Source organism: Panthera onca, chromosome A2, assembly GCF_046562875.1.
Source record: "Panthera onca isolate mPanOnc1 chromosome A2, mPanOnc1 haplotype 2, whole genome shotgun sequence".
In the NCBI taxonomy this organism is placed as follows: Eukaryota; Metazoa; Chordata; class Mammalia; order Carnivora; family Felidae; genus Panthera; species Panthera onca.
The window spans coordinates 54,757,541-54,776,730 of record NC_138340.1 but is presented as its reverse complement, the minus strand read 5'-3'; the positions used below and the strand labels follow the sequence as shown (position 1 = coordinate 54,776,730).

At 44.9% G+C, this 19,190-nt stretch overlaps 1 protein-coding gene across 5 annotated transcripts in view; it reads left to right on the top strand.

Annotated features, from left to right (window-relative positions):
• NR2C2 (nuclear receptor subfamily 2 group C member 2) overlaps positions 1–19,190 on the top strand; it is a 94,792-nt gene that overhangs the window by 65,633 nt on the left and 9,969 nt on the right. For all 5 annotated transcript variants that reach the window (XR_013554109.2, XM_078442734.2, XM_078442732.2 and 2 more), the window contains 10 exons: positions 1,708–1,908; positions 4,051–4,153; positions 6,757–6,936; positions 8,065–8,212; positions 8,981–9,074; positions 12,626–12,759; positions 13,700–13,877; positions 14,991–15,112; positions 15,912–16,051; positions 18,580–18,717. Coding sequence is in view for 4 of the 5 variants with exons in the window: in XM_078442734.2 (XP_078298860.1) it covers positions 1,708–1,908; positions 4,051–4,153; positions 6,757–6,936; positions 8,065–8,212; positions 8,981–9,074; positions 12,626–12,759; positions 13,700–13,877; positions 14,991–15,112; positions 15,912–16,051; positions 18,580–18,717 (1,438 nt within the window). In the remaining variant the exon portion in view is untranslated. The remainder of the gene's footprint in view (positions 1–1,707; positions 1,909–4,050; positions 4,154–6,756; positions 6,937–8,064; positions 8,213–8,980; positions 9,075–12,625; positions 12,760–13,699; positions 13,878–14,990; positions 15,113–15,911; positions 16,052–18,579; positions 18,718–19,190) is intronic.

The following is a 19,190-nucleotide window of genomic DNA, read 5'->3' as shown; positions in this document are numbered from 1 at the left end:
TCCATCAGAGAGATCTTTCCTTCTAACATGGCTCCCCTGCCTCCTTTCCCTTGACATGATTTGTCCACTTACTCTGCTTTTCAGTTTTCTTCAAGGCACCTACCAAGACTGATGCTCCACAATATCAGTGTTCATAGTCTGTTTCCCTTCTAGAAGGTTAACCCCATGAGATAGGAGCTCTGTAGTATTCATGTACCTATCCCTAGTACTGAGAATAGTGCTTGCCACATAGTGAACACCTAGTAAACATATATTAGGTAATTGGATCTTTTCTTACCTATGTCATTTGCTTTTGAACCAACCAACCTTATCTAATTTTTCATATTGGATAGTTGGTAAAGGTGTTGTGCTAGATTCTGTAGAAGTTTGCTGTCTGAACCTTGGAATGGTGTGTCACAAGGCAACATCTATCAAGATGTGGATACCAGACCTGGCAATAAATACAGTATAGGGAACTGAGTTCTAGTCAGAGATGTAGTACATCTCCGCTTGTCCAAGGCCCAACCACAACAGCCCCAAGAATCCTGTTTGCTGTGAGGCCCTCCTGCTGTCCCCAAGGAGAAGGTGAGCAGTGCTCCAAGCTGGGCACTCGGCCTAGAAGAAGGCAGGACAGGGAGTAGAACAGCTTCAGAAAATTTCGTGAGCAGGAATGAGAAGTCACTCTTGCTGTAGCAACTATTTTTATCGTAACTGATGCAGTTAAGGCAGGGGCTCTGGGAAGAGGCAGGCTCTGACAGCTGGCCCCCTGAATGGTAGTAGCCTTTGGAGAAATCAGGATCAGGACTTCTCTGGAGTTTATTATGTCCAGGACAAGGATTTTTTTTTTTTAATATTTATTTATTTTTGAGAGAGCAAGAGAGAGACAAAATGTGAGCAGGGAAGGGGCAGAGAAAGAGGGAAACACAGAATCTGAAGCAGTCTCCAGGCTCTGAGCTGTCAGCACAGAGCCTGACTTGGGGCTCGAACTCCGGAATCATGAGATCATGACCTGAACTGAAGTCGGGTGCTTAACCGACTGAGCCACCCAGACGCCCCAAGGATTTTTTTTTTTTCTTTTTTTAGTTAAACCTATCATCTACTATTATTATCTCCATTTCATAAAAGAAAGGGCTTTTCTTTTTCCAGTTTTATTGAGATTATAATGGACACACAGCACTGTGTAAGTTTACGGTATACATCATAATGCTTTGCCTTACATGTATTATGAACTGATGACCCCTGTAAGTTTAGTTACCATCCATCATCTCATACAGATACAGAAAAAGAAAGAAAATATGGTTTATTCCTTGTAATGGGAACTCATAGGATCCACCTTCTTAACAACTTTCAAATACATCATATGGCAGAGTTAGCTACAGTCACCATGCTGTACATCACATCCCCAGTACTTAGTTATCTTACAACTGGAAGTTTGTATCTTTTGACACTCTTCATCCAGTACCCACCCCACACACACCCTAAAGGGCATTTTAATGAAAAACAGGAAGGATATCATCCCAAAATAAAATTAGCTCTATGATCATTGGTTTCTGAAAAAACTCATGGTTGTGTTTTGTTTTTCTCATTTCACCATGCACTGGTGAAACTGCATCTTGGACCAGCATTGACTCCAGGACGGCATTGGGCAGTCACCGCTTTGAGCACCACCTGCAAGTACACAAGTCGCATGATGCTCCGTGAGAGCAGCCTCCATGTTGTGTCTTGTAGATTGTGACAGACCAGCAGACAGGACAGAAGATCCAGATAGTCACCGCAGTGGACGCCTCCGGATCCCCCAAGCAGCAGTTCATCCTGACCAGCCCAGATGGAGCTGGAACTGGGAAGGTGATCCTGGCTTCCCCGGAGACCTCCAGTGCCAAGCAGCTCATATTCACCACCTCAGACAACCTCGTCCCTGGCAGGATCCAGGTGAGGCCTGTTGATAGGCATTTGTTTCTGCACTTATTTCTGACCCTTCCTCTGTCTTGGAAGCCAAATCCATCTCTAGAAGTTCCTTTGAGGACCTGCAGGCATGGCAGAGTTATGCTTTGGCTAAAGTAAAAAACCCGCAAGTGAGGGGCAAAGCCCAGAAGGCAGCCAGCTGCAGTGCTCAGATGGAATGGATGTTGAGCGAGAAAAAGTGGCCCACAGGAGACTGGCATGGGCAAGCTGACACTGAGGCCACTAAAGAATCGTTCTAACTAAAGTAAGACTGCACGGTAGTAGTTCTTGGCCCCTGACATTTTAGGGGCACCATCTAGGGCTGACCACAGTCCGGAGAAGACTGACTTGTTCCTAACGCTCACTTCAGCCTCATCCAGGTCGTCAGGACTGGTTCCAGCTCTTCATTCTGTCCTAACTTGCTCCTGTGAACTGCTGCCTCTGGGTCCCTCAGTCACCATCTCCATCTCTGCCATGGTTCTCCCTTTGCTGGCAGGGTGAGATGGGGAGGGGGCAGATAGAGAAACAAAAAGAGCAAGGGTTTGACGGAAAGCAGAGTTATTGAGAAGCGCTGAATGTCCAAGCCTGACACTTAGAGAAGCAAACTCAAGGCCACTGTCTCATGGTGGCCAAGCGTGGAGCAGATTTAGTGAAAGTCAAGATGGGATCTATGTTTTTGTTTGTTTTTAATTTTTTAAAAATTATGGTAAAATATAACCGAAAATTATTATCTTAATGACTTTTAGGTGCCCGGTTCAGTGGCATTAAGTACATTCACATTGTGTAGCCATCCCCACCACCCATCTCCAGAACTCTTTTTAAAATCTTCCCCAATTGAAACTCTGTCCCCATTAAACACTAACTGCCCATTCCTCCTCCCCCAGCCCTGACAACCACTATCCTACTTTCTGTCTTTATGACTTTGGTATTCTGGGGACCTCATGTAAGTGGTATCCTACAGTACTTTTTCTTCTGCAGTGGCTTATTTTATTTCACTGAGTATAATGTCTTCAAGGTTCATCCATGTTGTAGCCTGTGTCAGAATTGCCTTTCTTTTTAAGGCTAAATAATATTCCACTGTATGTATAGACCACTTTTTATATAGTCGTCTGTTGTTGGATGTTTGGGGAGCTTCTACCTTTTGGCCCTTCTGAATAATACTACTAAGAATCCATGTTTTGGGGGGTGGGGGTCGGGGGGACTTTCTGCTGTAGAGAAAAATAAGGAAAGGGAATGATTTTTTTTTTCTTCTGATAGAGCTGGGTTCAGGACACAAATTATGTTCAGCTTTCAGAACTGTGCTTTTGAGACACCTCCTAATGCAGTTAGTAAATACTACCTCTTCCTTTCCCACACTACATGCTGATCATCTAAAATCAAAATTCTTCGCTGCTTATTTAGACTACTCCTTGTTCATGGGAAGGTGGCTGTTGATTTTGTTGCATGTTTTTTAAGAAGTCATTCTATATAATTGCTGTATATATTCCCACTATACAGAAATCATGTTAAGGGTTACGGTTGGTACATTATTTAATAACAGGTATTTTTCACTTTCTCATATTGATGTCAGTTACAGTATTCTTCCAGATGAGTAACACTGTCACCTAGAAAGTCATGTACAAGTGAAGAAGAAATAACAGTGTTCAGAGGTCACCAGCTGCCTCAAGAAGAGACCTACTTATTTAATTAATAAAGCTTGATTATTTCACTGCCCAGTACACCTCTCTGCATACTTCTAAGCTGTTTCATGGGAATGGAGAAGCAGCCAGAAAGACCTGCAGTATCTTCATGTTGAGGCATCTGCATGTGATTTCCCACATGGGGCTCCCCATCCTGGGTGGTTATGCTGGCCAGATAGGAGAATAGACCAGTGAAAATCAATGTCTGACCTTGGACAAACCACACACCCCCCCACCCCCTGCCACCACCACCACAGCTGAAGGGGCATAGTCTAGGTGAGCAACAGAGCCATTCTGGATATCCGGCTAAGTTGTCAAGTGGGATTTTCCCAGTTCTGCCCAAGGTTCTCCTGCTTAGAAACCCAAGATTAGGAATTTCTAGTTAAACATTACTTTGCTTTAACGATCTGATTTTTAATCAGCACTTTGCTTGTTTCCCAATTCTTCTTAGATCGTCACGGACTCTGCTTGTGTGGAACGTTTGCTGGGGAAGGCTGACGTCCAGCGGCCCCAGGTGGTAGAGTACTGTGTAGTCTGTGGCGACAAAGCCTCTGGTAAGTAATCCTAGATTATAGGTGCACTTCATGGTCCAAAGTCATGAACCAAATGGGGGTGGGGGTGGGGAATTACCAGAGAGAGAACATTTTCTGTAGGTTTGTAGGTTTCAAAACATGAACTCCAGTTTTCTTAGTGGGGTAGTAATATAAATAAGCAAACCAACTTGTCAGATTATTAGAATCAAAAGAAAAAGTCAAGGTACTATTTCTGTGAGTTGTAAATCTTAGTTATATATTTATATACTACTAAGAAAGCAGTCGTTTCTTTAATCTAGGTAATATCAGCACAGTGCTTTGCTATTTCACAAGATGTGTTACTTGTCTATTTCTTCTTCATCATCTTCATCATCTTCTGTCATCCCCTCACTATAACCCAGTGTGGTTACTGCTGTAATGGAGGAGGGAGCATGCAATTCTGGCTGGAGCCCCAGGGTCAGGCAAGGTCCCCCAGCGGCAGTCACATTCTGTGAGACTTGGAGGTTGAGTGTGTATGCATTGGGTAAAAGAGAAGCATTCCAGCTGGTGGGGATGTAATTCCCCACCATTGGGAATTTACATCCCCACCAATGGATGTAATTTACTCCATTCCAGGGAGTAAACTCCTGAGCCAGGGCCCAGCGAGTTTACTGTCCATATCCATGGTGTCTTTGGGGAAGAACTCGGGCTTCTGTGGTTAGGATGTGAGTGCAAGGAGACTAGAGAAGATGTCTGGCCCCAAAGTTCAAAATTCAGCCTGCTAACACCAGTGAGCTGTAGAAGGTGAGGTGAGCAGGAAGGATGGAGAAGTATTTAGTGAATGTGCTGACAAAACGATCAAAGGATGGACAAGTATTTAATAAGATACTCTTTCAGCTGTGTTAGGGCCATAGGCCTGAGTTTTATGATTGGCTCCACTTTAGTCTATGGTAACAGAATTCCTAGGAACTTTGGGCACTTTGTGATCCTGTTTAAGACTAAAAAAGGATGGACCAAACATCTTAGGAAGACAGCCCAGGCAAGCATCCACAGAGGTCAGAAGCTGCAGTTCCACTCCTAGCTCATGGCATCATTTGCTCTGCCAGGGTGCCTTGCCTCTGTTTCCACCCCTTGTCTTGAACAGGGCAAAGCCCAGCCCATCCCCCCCTTTCTCTGAAGCCAGTGCTGCTTCTGTCTTCATCATCTTTGTATAGACCACTATATCCTGTCTCCTTGCTCAGCAGGAAGAGGCATTCTGCAAACTTTTGAACAAATGAATGAAGCATGAACATAATGAAGAGGCCCACAGAATCTGCTTGGCTTCCCCATTTGTCAGTCTCTTTCTGGGCTTAAAGGAATGGCCTAGTTACAGGCTTCCAGTGCCACAGTCTCCAGATACTAGAGGTCACTCTAAAGTCTAGAGAGGCTAAGGAAATACACTGCAAAGAAGGAAAAGTGATGTCTACACAGGAATTTTAGCACTGTTCTTTTTTTGTTATTGTTTATTTGAGAGAGACAGAGAGAGTGGGTGAGGGGCGGAGAGAGAGAATCCCAAGTAGGCTCTGTCCTGCTAGCACAGAGTCTGATGCAGGGCTTGAACCCACAAAACTGTGAGATCATGACCTGAGCCGAAACCAAGAGTCAGATGCTTAACCAACTGAGCCACCCAGGTGCCCCTAGCACTATTCTTAAAGCCACAAAATTGAGACCCTCCAAATACACACTTGGAATGGCTCTGCATGTGAGAGCTTAGGACTGTGGGACACTCACTCAGTAGCTGCCATCAGTGATGATCCTTTCCAGCAATGTAGCTATGATACTGGGTTACAGAAGACCAAACCAAGGGAGTTTCATGGTCAGTCCCAGCTAGGAACAAATGAGGTGTGATGTGTGTGGAAAAATGTGGAGAATTTGGAAGGGTAACTGAGATGGGGGGCTCTTTTTAATGTCATTAAAAAGTTCGTCATTAGAAATTAGAAACCCCAAAGTAAACAAGATTAGAAAAAAAGAACCATGTGTAATAAATGCATTTCTAGAACTGTGTTTCCAAAAGGGTCTGAATACCTAACCCAAGTGAGCCACATGACATGCACCCTTCCCTCACCTTGGGCCTACGCAGTCACGGCCCCTGTGCTTCCCCAGGACCCAGGACAAGACTCACATAGAGGGAGTAAATGGAGGAGGAGTAGGACCCTATGTGCTAGAAAAGTCATGCATGTGTTTGCTGTGTGCCACTGTCAGCAGGATAGGCGCACTGGGTAGTGTCACAAGCCCAGGTCTGCAGAGCCAGGACCAGGTGCACCCAAGTGGACACTGTGGTTCAGCCGTTATCCATGGGCTCCTCCTGCATGTTAGGTCCTCTGTGTACTAAAAGCATTGAGGTCATGCCGTTTACCAGCTGTCACTTAACCTATCTGAGCTCCTGTTTTTCCATCATGACCTCACAGGGCTACTTTAAAGATTATAGGAAAATTATGGGAAGAACCTAAGTGCCATGCTTAATGCTCGGGCCTGTGGCTGTCCTGTGGCTGCCGGTATCTGACACTGTGCCAGTCACCTTGATAGAAGGTGACCTTAGAAACAGGGCCTGTGGCGGATCACCTCTTCTCTTGGTGAATTGCTTCACACACTCTTTCTCCTTTCAGGCCGTCACTATGGGGCTGTCAGTTGTGAAGGTTGCAAAGGTTTCTTCAAAAGGAGCGTAAGGAAAAACCTGACCTACAGCTGCCGGAGCAACCAAGACTGCATCATCAATAAACATCACCGGAACCGCTGTCAGTTTTGCCGGCTGAAAAAATGCTTAGAGATGGGCATGAAAATGGAATGTGAGTAACAATAATAAGAAGCCGCCCGAGTTAGCAAGTTGAGAGAAAGTGAAGTTTCTCTCCCTGGCTTTAAAATACTCTAAGAGAAAAATATCCACCGAGGCTTCACTTTATTTCCCTTCTGGGTCAGCTAGGTGTTCCAGCACTGATGCTGCTGGGATTGGTCATTTCCCGTGGAGTATTTGGAAACCTCCTCCAGATAAATCGGGATGCAGCACAGGGCAGTGGGGTAAACACAGGCTGTGGAGTGTCAAACCCCAGCTCTGTCACTTAGGAGCTGTGGGGCCTGGGGAAGACATGTCACTGCTTTCAGCCTCAGGGTCCTCATCTGTAAAATGGGACCCTCTTACTTACATATTGGATCTGGGGTTCATCCTTTCTTTCTGTTGAAAAGGTTTTTATTTTCTTCATTTCTTTCTGGCCTGTATACCCCTTTTAGGCCAGATTGCTGAAGGGAGAGACTGCTAGTGTTGTAGAAAACTAACACCCCATTAAACAGTTTGCAGAAGCCGTGCAGGCTTGAGTTGGACATTGGAATGCTTCCTTTCTGACACGTGCGTTAGACAAGATTTCTGTTAAGGACCAACTTCAAGATGGGTGTTTCTCTTCCAGAGAGTGCCTTTTGTTACCAGCAGGCAGAGAAAAGCCAGAGTCCTCAGGGTGGGCCCCCCACAAGGCCATACAAGTGCCGTGCTCAACTGTCTTAGCAGGCAGTGCTTACCCTCTTTAGCCCTTTGGATTTAACATCATATCGTTTGGCTTTGAGTTTTTCACCTCTTTGGCTGAAAAGTCCACTGTGAAAATGGAGTTAGATGCGTCTAGCACCAGAACCTATCATCCCTGTAGTAACAAACTTACTAAGGAAAACCCCTAAATTTACTTTGAAAGATGTAGTTCAAAGTGGGGGAGGGACAAAGAGAGAGGGAGACAGAATCCGAAGCAGGCTCCAGGCTCTGAGCTGTGTCAGCACAGAGCCTAATGCGGGGCTTGAACTCAAAAACCATGAGATCATGACCTGAGTCAAAGTCAGACACTCAACCGACTGAGCCACCCAGCTGCCTGGAAAGATGTAGTTTTTAATAACTTGACTCTTTCCTCTAAATGTGAATATTTATGTTGTGATTTAAGCTGTACAGAGTGAACGGAAGCCCTTTGATGTACAACGGGAGAAACCAAGCAATTGTGCTGCTTCAACTGAGAAAATCTATATCCGGAAGGACCTGAGAAGTCCTCTGATAGCCACTCCCACGTTTGTGGCAGATAAAGATGGAGCAAGGTCAGTCCCTGTTTTGGTAAAGGGTCACACTGCTATCAGCCTTTGAGCTGTCCCTTGGAGGGCACTTACTTGGCTCCCTGCATGCTGCCACAGCCTTCAGCCTTGTCTTGCCCCACCCTACCCTTTTTGGAGCTGTTCCAGTCATACCTGTGGATAGGCCTGAGGATGGCTAATTTAAGATGGGGTCAGAATTTCTCCTGCATCAGGGGCTCAGGTTATGTCCTGTAGTTTCATACAGGAAAACAGTTGCTCTTCAATTCAAGATGGAGTTTTTCTGCAGTATAGACAAAAGGCCTAACTCCTCAGGTAGTCTCAAATAGTGCCACAAGTTAACTTCTATGTCTTTTTGCTTTCATGTAATCTGTTGAACTTAATTGAAAAAGAACAGAAAAGAAAAATAAGAAATCCAAACTCTATCCTAGCAAGAACTAGAGTTGAGAATTCCTTGGTGATATTCTGAAGATCAAGTTAACTTTATTTAAAAGAGCAGTCACCGTCTGTGGTCAGCATGGAAGCTTGGGGGAGCAGGGGTGGGAGCGGGGAGACATGTGTCTGTGTGGCATCCTGTTTCAGGCTGTAGGCCCAGCTCTGTGTGCATCTCGTTGCAGAGAGAAGGGGGGTTGTTAGTCACTCAGTGGCTGAGTCCAGTTAGAGCTTTTGTGCTCTTCAGACAGCTTTGCAGATGTGGAAGGGACAGAGCAATGCAGCATGATCATACTGTGCATTAAATGTTGGAAGCTACTCTGGGTTTCTTTATGTCTTAAATAGACAAACAGGTCTTCTTGATCCAGGGATGCTTGTGAACATCCAACAGCCTTTGATACGCGAGGATGGTACGGTTCTCCTGGCCACGGATTCCAAGGTGATGCTCTCTACTTATGCCTTACTCTCCATCTTTCTGTTGCCGTGCAGACTGCTTCTCGGAATTGTGCACCCACCTTCTTGGCCTTCCGAGACAACCTCGAAAGCATGGCCTTCTGCATCTCACCTTACTTCTTATACAGCCATCTGTGATTTATTTTAGGGATGTTGAGGACTTTTTGGAAACTCAGGACTGGCTGGTTATAGTCATTGTAACATGTCAGGATCTAGAGTTCAGTTTGGTGAGAATTCAGTGGCTCTCAAATCAGTTAACCACCCCACCACCTCCACCTCAGTACACACATTGGCAAACTACTGGTATGCTAGGGAAATGGCTGCTTATTCTAAGATGGCCTTTGGCAGAAGCTGCTAGTTCCTTTTTTTTTTTTTTTTTTTTTTTTGGTTGAAGTTGACACACTGTTAAATTATCCACACCCACCCCCTTCCTTTTTATTAGATGACCTGCAGGAGGAAGTTCAGGCAGGATTCTGACAATTGTAAAACTAAGAGCAAATCAGCCATATGGAATTTAACTTGTTGTGAACAGAGGTGTTTGTCATTCCAGGAGAGAGAGAGCTGGCTAACCCCTGTGAAGATAACTTAGGAGAAAGGTTTTATCCAGGCAAGGAAACTGATTACATCAGAAACTATGAGATGAGAAATATAACCCAGTGATGATGAAGTAGCAGCGCGCCATGGCTGAAGTCCGGTTTTTCTTCTCTAAAAGGAGCGACTTCGTAACAGTGCTGCCATGGCTACTGCCCTGAGAACCAGAGCCACGCTACCTGCAAGGCTTCCTTCTCATCTATTCACATGCACATCGCTGTGCCCACTCAGCACGTTAGGAACATCCTTTTTTGAGAAAGAAAAGGCAACAGTGAGAGCTGCTGGCTGGCACCAACAGCAGCTTTCCATCCTCTGGCCCTTATGCCGGGCTTTGAGCTTCCTGTCTTTGGGCACTGGTGATGTATGTGACATGGGAATCACACCCAGTGTGCTGCTGTCGTCACCCAGTAGCCATTCAGGACAGTGATTGATGCATAGTGGGGTAGAGAGAAACCAGAAGCCTGAAAGTAAGGCCCAAATAACCTTAAAACCTGATTACCAAGGGATTTCACAGCAGCTCCATGGTGCCATCCATGCAGAGACTGAGAATAAGAACCAAGAGACTCCAGAGTCTGCTATCTTGGGAGCCCAGCACCGCTCTTGGGAGCCATGTGCCCTCTTTCCTACATCTCTGTTTCCTTCAGTACCCCCGACACAGGGGTGCTGGGAAACTTGAGTTAGTTTTATAAAGCACACAGCATCCAGTGACACTCAGTAAATGAGAAGCTAGTCATGGTCATTGGATGGAAGAGAAAGGACACAAACTGTGGTATTTAAGTAGCAGTTAAGAGAAAGAGCTGCAGAGTCAGACGTGTGCTCCTACCTATTCCTTCCTCTGTGGTGTGGAAGTTTTTCATGAATAACGGAATATATACAAAGCACCTAAAGGGAGCTATTTTCAGAATCTGTTTTTTAAACCTTCCACTTTGAAAGATTAAAATTCAAAATAACGTACCTTGAGCAAGCACAAAGATACTGCAGAGCTCCCCTGTACCCTTTACTCAGTTGCTCCCAGCAGTTTATCTGGCAAGACTGCAAGATGGTATCAGAACCAGGACGCAGCACTGGTACAGTGTGTGGGGAGTGATCTTTTCCTTTTTTCATTTAAGCTTTCTTTCTCTTCAGCACATCTTTCTGTCATGACAACCTGCATCATTTAACAGCTGCACAACCTTCTGTTATATGGTTGTTCGGTGATTTATTAGTCAGTTCTCTGCTTATGATCTTTTCTGCTGTTCTGGTTTTTCACTTTTCTAACCAGATACAACAAACATTTGTTTATACATCTTTTTTTTTTTTTTTTTTTTAGCATTTATTTATTATTGAGAGACAGAACATGAGCATGGGAGGGGCAGAGAGAGGGGGAGACACAGAATCCGAAGCAGGCTCCAGGCTCTGAGTTGTCAGCACAGAGCCCGACGCGGGGCTTGAACTCGCAAACCGCGAGATCATGACCTGAGTGGAAGTCGGATGCTTTACCGACTGAGGCACCCAGGCACCCGTGTTTATACTACATACCTTGATTTATTTGTTCAAATATGTCTGGTTTTCTTTTTTTGCTTATTTGAGATAAAATTCACATACCTGAAGATTTATCCTTTTAGTGTTACAGTGCAGTGGTTCTAGTACTTTCACAAGGTTGTACAGCCATCACCACTACCCAATTCCAGAATATTTTCATCACCCCAAAAGAAACCCTGCACCCATTAAGCAGTCACTTCCTCCTCCCCTACCAACTGCTACTCTACTTTCTGACTATACTCTACTTTTCTGATATAAATGGAAACATACAATATTTTGCCTTCTGACACTGGCTTCTTTCTCTTGGCGTAGCGTTTTCAAGGTTCATCCATGTTGTGGCGTGTGTCAGCAAGCACTTCGTTCCTTTTTATTGCCAATTAATAAGCCCTTGAATGACTAAACCACATTTTACATATCCATTACATTCAGCTGACGAACATTTGAGTTGTTTCTACTTTTTGTCTATTATGAATAGACAAATATGCTATGAACATTTGGGTAATTTTGTGTGTGTGGACGTATGTTTTAATTTCTCATGTATATAACTAGGGAGTGGAATTGCTGGTCATATGGTAACTCTGTATTTAAACTTTGTGAGGAAGTGCCAGACTTTTCTACAGTGGCTGCACCATTTTACATTCCCACCAGCAATGTATGAGGGTCCAGTTTCTCCACATCCTCCCCAGCACCTGTTATTACCTGTCTTTTTTATTATAAACATCCTGTTGGGTGTGAGGTGGTATCTCATTGTGGTTTTGATTTGCATTTCCAGTTGATGTTGAACATCTTTTCATGTGCTTATTGGCCATGTGTGTCCTCTTCTAAGAAATATCTAAATCCTTGGCTCATTTTTTTTTTTTTTTTTTTAACTGACTGCTTTATCTTTTTATTTTTGACTTGAAAGAGTTCTTTAGATATTCTGGTTACTAAACCATTGTAAGATGTGTGTTTTGCAAATATTTCCTCCCATTCTCTGGGTTGTCTTTTGTGTGTGGAAGGGCAGGGTTTCTTTTTACTTTCCTAATAACTTTTTTCTTTTTTTAAGCTTTTATTTTTAAGTAATCTCTACACCCACCGTTGGGCTTGAACTCACAACTCCAAGGTCAGGAGCCAGTGCTTCACCAACTGAGCCAGCTAGGCACCCCATCTACTTTCTTAATATCTTTTGAAGCACAGAAGTTTAAATTTTGGCAGTGTCTAATTTGTCTGTTTTCTGTTACCTTATTATATGTATATTTGTGTAACCACCATCGCAGTCAAGACACCGAACTCTCCCCTCACCAAAAAGTTCTCCCTCCTGCTGCCATATTGAGCTCACACCCCATAGATGCTGTTTTTAAACTACCATTATACCTTCATTGGCCTGAGAGTCTTTTATGTGTGTGTTTGTGTTCATCTTTAATGTTCTTGTTTTTTGTTTAATAGGCAGAAACAAGCCAGGGAGCTCTGGGCACACTGGCAAATGTAGTAACCTCTCTTGCCAACTTGAGTGAGTCCCTTAACAATGGTGATGCTTCGGAAATGCAGCCGGAGGACCAGTCCGCAAGTGAGATTACTCGGTATGATCCCATGAGGGTGGAGGCTCTGCCCAGTGTGCACACTTAGCTGCTCTTTTGTGAGGGCTGGCGGCAGCATTTTGACACCCACCCTGTATTTAATCAAGGATGGTAAAGTCACAGTGTCCCTGCACATCTGTCTTCCTTCACATTTTAACTATGGGAACCAGGATTCGTTTATATTACATGATATAAAACAATCAAAGTTGCTTTTCATTCCAAACAACGAAAAAGGAAATGGAGTGACTGAGTGGAAGTAGGGAAAACCCTTCAATAGACAGGTATTCCTTGCATTAGTTATTTTGACTAAATATTAATAGTTCATCCCCTTTCCCACTTCTGTTTTAGCCTATTTTTCCAAACAGTCTAAAGCTTAAGTCCATCAGGGGGTTAGCTACTAGCATTAGCTGGCCCTGAACATCCATAACCGGCTGCAGAGAGTTTCTTCTCCATAGGCTCTCATGTTTGCTCCTTTCCTGTGGGACTGATCACCCCTGCCTGTCTTGCCAGGCTGGGCAGATGTACAGCTGGAGGCCACACAAGTGCCCCGGGCCTCATGATCTCTTGCAGTCTGATAGCAAAGAGGATGGGATTCCAGTTGGATAGAATTCTGTTTCCACCATTTACTGGGTGGTTGGTGTTAGAAGAGTTATGTAACATCTCCAGGCCTCAGCTTTCACATCTATAAAATGGGGAGGGTTCTACCTTAGAGAGTAGTGTGAAAAATAGAAATTATGTGTGAAAATAAATAATATATAGCTTAGTGCCCATGATGATGTATGGACTGTACACAGAAACTTTCATTGTCATCCCTTCCCCCAGCAGGTAGATTTAATGATCTTTTCCCCATTGCATGGTTTTTCTAGATTATGTCTCAGCTAGAGTTCTGTTCCTCCTAAAAGCTGTGGATTCACACCACTGACTGCTTCATTTTTGCTCACAGGGCATTTGATACCTTAGCTAAAGCACTTAATACCACAGACAGCTCCTCACCTCCGAGCCTAGCAGACGGCATAGATGCCAGTGGAGGAGGCGGCATCCACGTCATCAGCAGAGACCAGTCCACACCCATCATCGAGGTCGAAGGGCCCCTCCTTTCAGATACTCATGTCACATTTAAGGTGAGTGCATTCAGCCTACCCACATGCCCCAGCCTCCCAGCCTGCAGCGTAAAACCAAAATCTTGTAGCAAGCTCATTTTCATGTTGTGGCTTTTGATCCAGACCTGGTGTTCCAGAACAGTATTCTCATTAAAAAGCATTTTTGCTCCGTTTTGCTCATTTGGCTCTCAAGGTAACTTGCCCTGAAGCAGGTGTGGCCTGTCCTTGCCAAGAGGGGTTGACAAGGTGCTGACCCTCGAGGGCTTTTAATGGACTGCTCTGCCTTTTCTAGGATGGCCTAGCTCCAGCACTCAGGCACCTTTGTCTGCTTCAGCGTGCAGGCAGCCAGCCCTCATTCCTAGCCGCTGGTCCTGACCGCTTGCCATCGCTAGCCACAGAACTTTGAAGAGCTGTTAGTCTTCCCCACAGGCTCCTCCATGGCCTTGCTTCCAAAAGACACTCCTCAGTTTCTAGGGCTACAGACCGTGTCTTCCTATCCCCGAGTGCTCTTGACTAGAGAGGCCTGACCAGTCACTTAGGAAGACTGGGTCCCTGCTCATAGTTGCCCACTGGTGTCAAGAATATAGGTCACCAGTGGGATTCCAGCATCAAAGGCATTAATGCCCCTTCTGGACAGTGGAGCTCTGGAGCCCAGGCCTGAGCATTCTGATGATGGGATCTCGTCCTCCCACCATATGGGTTTCTTTTCAGCTCTCACTCACTGTTACCCTGAGGCCACCTACCAAATGCCCACTAGCTATGAAGTTGACCCCTGTTCCCAGATTCAATTTAGATTTTAACCTCCAGCTCAAAATGGAATTGCTTTAGAACAAATAGCAATTTAGTTGAGGCAAAAGTTGAAAAGTATGTCTTTGTGTGATTGAGTTGGGAGGTCACCATCATTGACCACATTCTGAGGGCCATCAGGCCCTAGTTCATTGGGCAAGAGACCACAGGGTGTTGGTGCCAGCCCCCCGCTGCAGAGGACACAGGTTTCATAAGGATGGGTCTGCACAGGAGCTTCAGCATTAGAGATTATCACAACTCAAGTGTCACAGTTGTTGAAACGTGACAGGGATTCATGTTGACCTGTCTCTCTGTCACCTCCTGTGTTGTGTGCCTCTTCTTCTCCAGCTCACCATGCCCAGCCCAATGCCAGAGTACCTCAACGTGCACTACATCTGCGAGTCAGCATCCCGCCTGCTTTTCCTCTCCATGCACTGGGCCAGGTCAATCCCAGCTTTTCAGGCACTTGGGTAAGTGGCCTTTTCTCTCTGTGCATATCTTTCAGCAAGAGCCCTCCCCTCATTAGGAGTGGCCCAGAAGATATCTGAGGGCCATTCTAGTTTGTTCCTGTGATCTCATTCAAGTGACCCTGATTTTCTTATTAAACACACTAAGTGGACTGGTAGCCGAGATCCATGGTTGCCACTATTTCGGTGTTACTCAAACTTTTATCAGCCTTCTCCATATGCCAAGGACTTGGTGCTGGGAGCCAGGGATGGAGTGGAGCAAAAGGCAGGAGTCATCCTGAAATGTTGAGACAAGTAGCAGAAGCTCCTCAGATAGGGTCATACTGTTTGCAGCATGGTAGCCATGCTGTCCTGAGTATAAATCATCCAAGACAGGGCTGAAGGCTGGCGTGGCTGGCCTCTTCCTGTCTCCAGTGCCAACTTGTCCCCTGCAGGGTTTGCAGACCCTCTGTTCTCTGTCTGCAGGGAGACAGACAGAGCTCTTAGCCCTTGGATCACTGCAGCCTCTTCTGACAGCCATGTCAGGGCCACTGTGAGTTTAGAAGGCTGTAGGAGATGCCAGTTTAGTCATACCCATTCAGATTTCTCATTACTGAAGTCTAAAGAGTCTTTGTTAAGAGAATAGTTTATCCTCAGAGGGACTTTAGTTAAGAGATTCACACAGACAGTGGTGTTTTCAGAGAATGGTCCTGGACATACCATAGACCTTCAAGAAACACTTGCTGAATCAACTTGTTTGGGGCAAACTGGGCCCTGGAGAATGCCAGCATGTACCCACACCCACTCTGACCTCTGTCCCCAGGCAGGACTGCAACACCAGCCTGGTGCGGGCCTGCTGGAACGAGCTCTTCACCCTCGGCCTCGCCCAGTGTGCCCAGGTCATGAGTCTCTCCACTATCCTGGCGGCCATTGTCAACCACCTGCAGAACAGCATCCAGGAAGGTAGGGCTGGGCTGGGCTGTGGGGGATTGCATCTCGGTTCAGGCTGACTCCTTGCAAACTGGCCAGCCTCAGTGTCCCACAGCATCCACAGGCTGAAGGTAGTTTAACATTTAAGTCCTAGGACCTTTACCAGTGAGAACATTTAAATTTCCACCCATCTGTCATTTTATAAGGCATATGAAAGGCGAAAAAAAGATAATTGAAAAAACTGCCAACTTCCTGATACGTAGGCATTTGGTGATGTTTCCAGCATAATCTTACACATTTCCATCTTGATTGGCAGGCATACATGGAAAAAAACTAGTTTTTCGCCTATGGGGTGAAAGAAAAACCCAATTTTTTCCCTACTGTGCTTCTCTTCCCTGCATGTCTCCTTTACTACTCACACAGAACACTTTTTTTTTTTTTTTTTTTTTTTTTTTTGAGAGAGAGCACGAGAACACGGGGGAGAGGGGCAGAGGGGGAAAGAGAGTAAATCTCAAACAGGCTCCATGCTTAGCGAGAAGCCCGATGCAGGGCTCAATCTCACGACCGTGAGATCATGACCTGCGCCAAAATCAGAAGTTGGACGCTTTATCAACTGATCCACCCAGACTCCCCAGGCACTTCAGTTCTGGAACTTGTAGTCACCAATGTGTGGAGGTGTTTCCCCACAACAGGCAATTCCCTGTGACACCAGGTGGGTGTCTTACAATTTAATTCAATTCTGACACTGTCTACCCAGAGATAGTGTCAGATCCCACGGGTGTTAAGGGCTCAGTCCCATAAGACCCTGTCCCCAATACACACACACAAGTCCAGGCTATCACCTGTGCTTCTGACCAACCTGCTGTAGATCAGAGGTTGCAGCAGCCCTCAAGTTGGATACATTTCACTAGCGTTGCTCACAGAACTTGAGGAGACACTTAAGTTCACCACTTTTTAAAAGGATATGATAAAGGATACAGATGAACAGCCAGATGAAGAGATACATAGGGTGAGGTCTGAGAGAATCTCAAGCGCAGGAGTTTCTGTCCCCGTGGACTTGGGGTACTTCACCCTCTGGTGTGCGTGTGTTCACCAACTTGGAAGCTCTCTGAATCCCATACTATTGGGATTTTATGATGGAGACTTCCTTCCTCATGTGGGCATGATCAATTATTAACTCCGTGTCTAGCTCCTCTCCCCACTCTGGAGGATGAGGGACGGGGCTGGAAATTCCAAGTTTCTTGGCATGCCTTAGTCTTTCCAGGGGCCAGGCCCCATAGATTCACCTCAAAAGATGAATCCTAGTGCTCTTAACACACAGGAGCTTACCAGGGTTTTAGGAGCTCTTTGTCAGGAACAGGGTCAAAGACAAATATTAGAATAAGATATCGTGGTAGTGCTCTTATCACTTAGAAATTAACAAGGGTTTCAGGAGCTCTGTGCCAGAAACTGGGGGCAGAGACCAACAGACAGATTTTTTATTATCTCGTAACAGGTTACCCTTTCCCATATAACAAATTCTCACAATCCTAGAGAGACTATTATCGCAGTAAGGTCCCTGGATTGCCCCAAGTGAAACAGCAAGCAGAAGAGCCAGGCACAGACAAGGGTCGTGCAGACCCCCTAGTCCAGGACACAGTTGCATACCCAGCTGCTGCTCACGAGCGAACAGGTGACTCTCTTCCAGAAAGATTTGTGGCAACTACCTAACATTTGGTGGTCAGATCCCAGCCATGTCAGGACAGGAGATAGCCAGTGCAGATAGCCCTCTGTCTGCCGGAAGTCCATAGTACATCAAAGACATAGTCTTGAGGGAGCACGCCTAGGATTCAGCACTGACACTAAAAATCTGCACCTGATACTGAATTGCAGTTGAGCTGCACTTTTCATTAGGCATTCCAGATGTTTGATTACCTAGGAATTCGAGTTACCTAGTCACACCTTTGTTTTTCTAGTTACTCCTTTGGACTAGTAACATAAAGCTGATTTTTTTTTTTTTTTAACCCTGTAACATTTTGTTGATTTTAAGTTAGATTTGTTCACAAATGAGGATTGGTTTCCTTTATTTTTAACTGAGTGTAATAATACTAATACCTTCAGCAAATACTACCACGAAGATTAAATCGGAAAACACACAAAATTGTTACCACAACTAAAAAATGTCGACATTTAATGGTCATATCCGTAAACATTTATTAAATGCCTGCAGACACTTAGAAAATCTGACCACTGTTAAGAATTGACTTATAGGTCTTAAGCACAGAATAAAAGGAGTTACCAGTTTGCACCTATAGGCCAAAGTTGCTGCCCAACGTGGGGCCAGGGAGAATCGCTGGTCTGGGGGATTATTACTGAGACAGCATACATAGCAGAGTGGAATTTGGGTACCTATTGTCACTTCTTCACCTGGAAACTGAGGCTGTTAACCATCTTAAGGTAACTGGTTTTCCATTAAAAAGTGAAATTATTTTCTCTTCTCTTTGAATCTGTGGCTCCTCAAAGAAGCTTGTGTTGTTATTCTTACCAGCCTTTCTCAGAGGATCTGTGATGTTGATTTGTAGATAAACTTTCTGGAGACCGGATAAAGCAAGTCATGGAGCACATCTGGAAGCTTCAGGAATTCTGTAACAGTATGGCGAAGCTGGATATAGACGGCTATGAGTATGCATACCTTAAAGCTATAGTTCTCTTTAGCCCCGGTAAGATATGTGGTGGTGACTCACAACAGTTTTCCGCCTATGTCTACTGATATTTCTGAACATGAACGTGTTGTCACGCTGTCAGCCATGTAGAGAGAGCCCTGCCAGATTGTATGTGACAGAATGTTCTCCTAAAAGGTGTGCTTTGCTAGCTAACATAAGCACATAACGTTCTTTTAAATTGTTTTTACAGTCCCAAAGACATATGCCATAGTGCCTTCCAGATGTTTGACTTCATATGTTGAATAGATCTATTCTGTATCCTAATTTAAACCATTGGCCAAACAAGACTTCAGCATACAAAACAGAGTAGTATACTACTGTCCAATGTCCTTTTTTGTTCGTTTTGATTTGTTTCGCTTTCCTTTTTGCCATTTTTAGTTTGTATTAGCATATGTCCTCCAGTACAGACTGAAACTGCACAAGTTTACCTGTTCCTGGAGGACAGTAGCAGCAGCTGAAGAAGAGGCAGC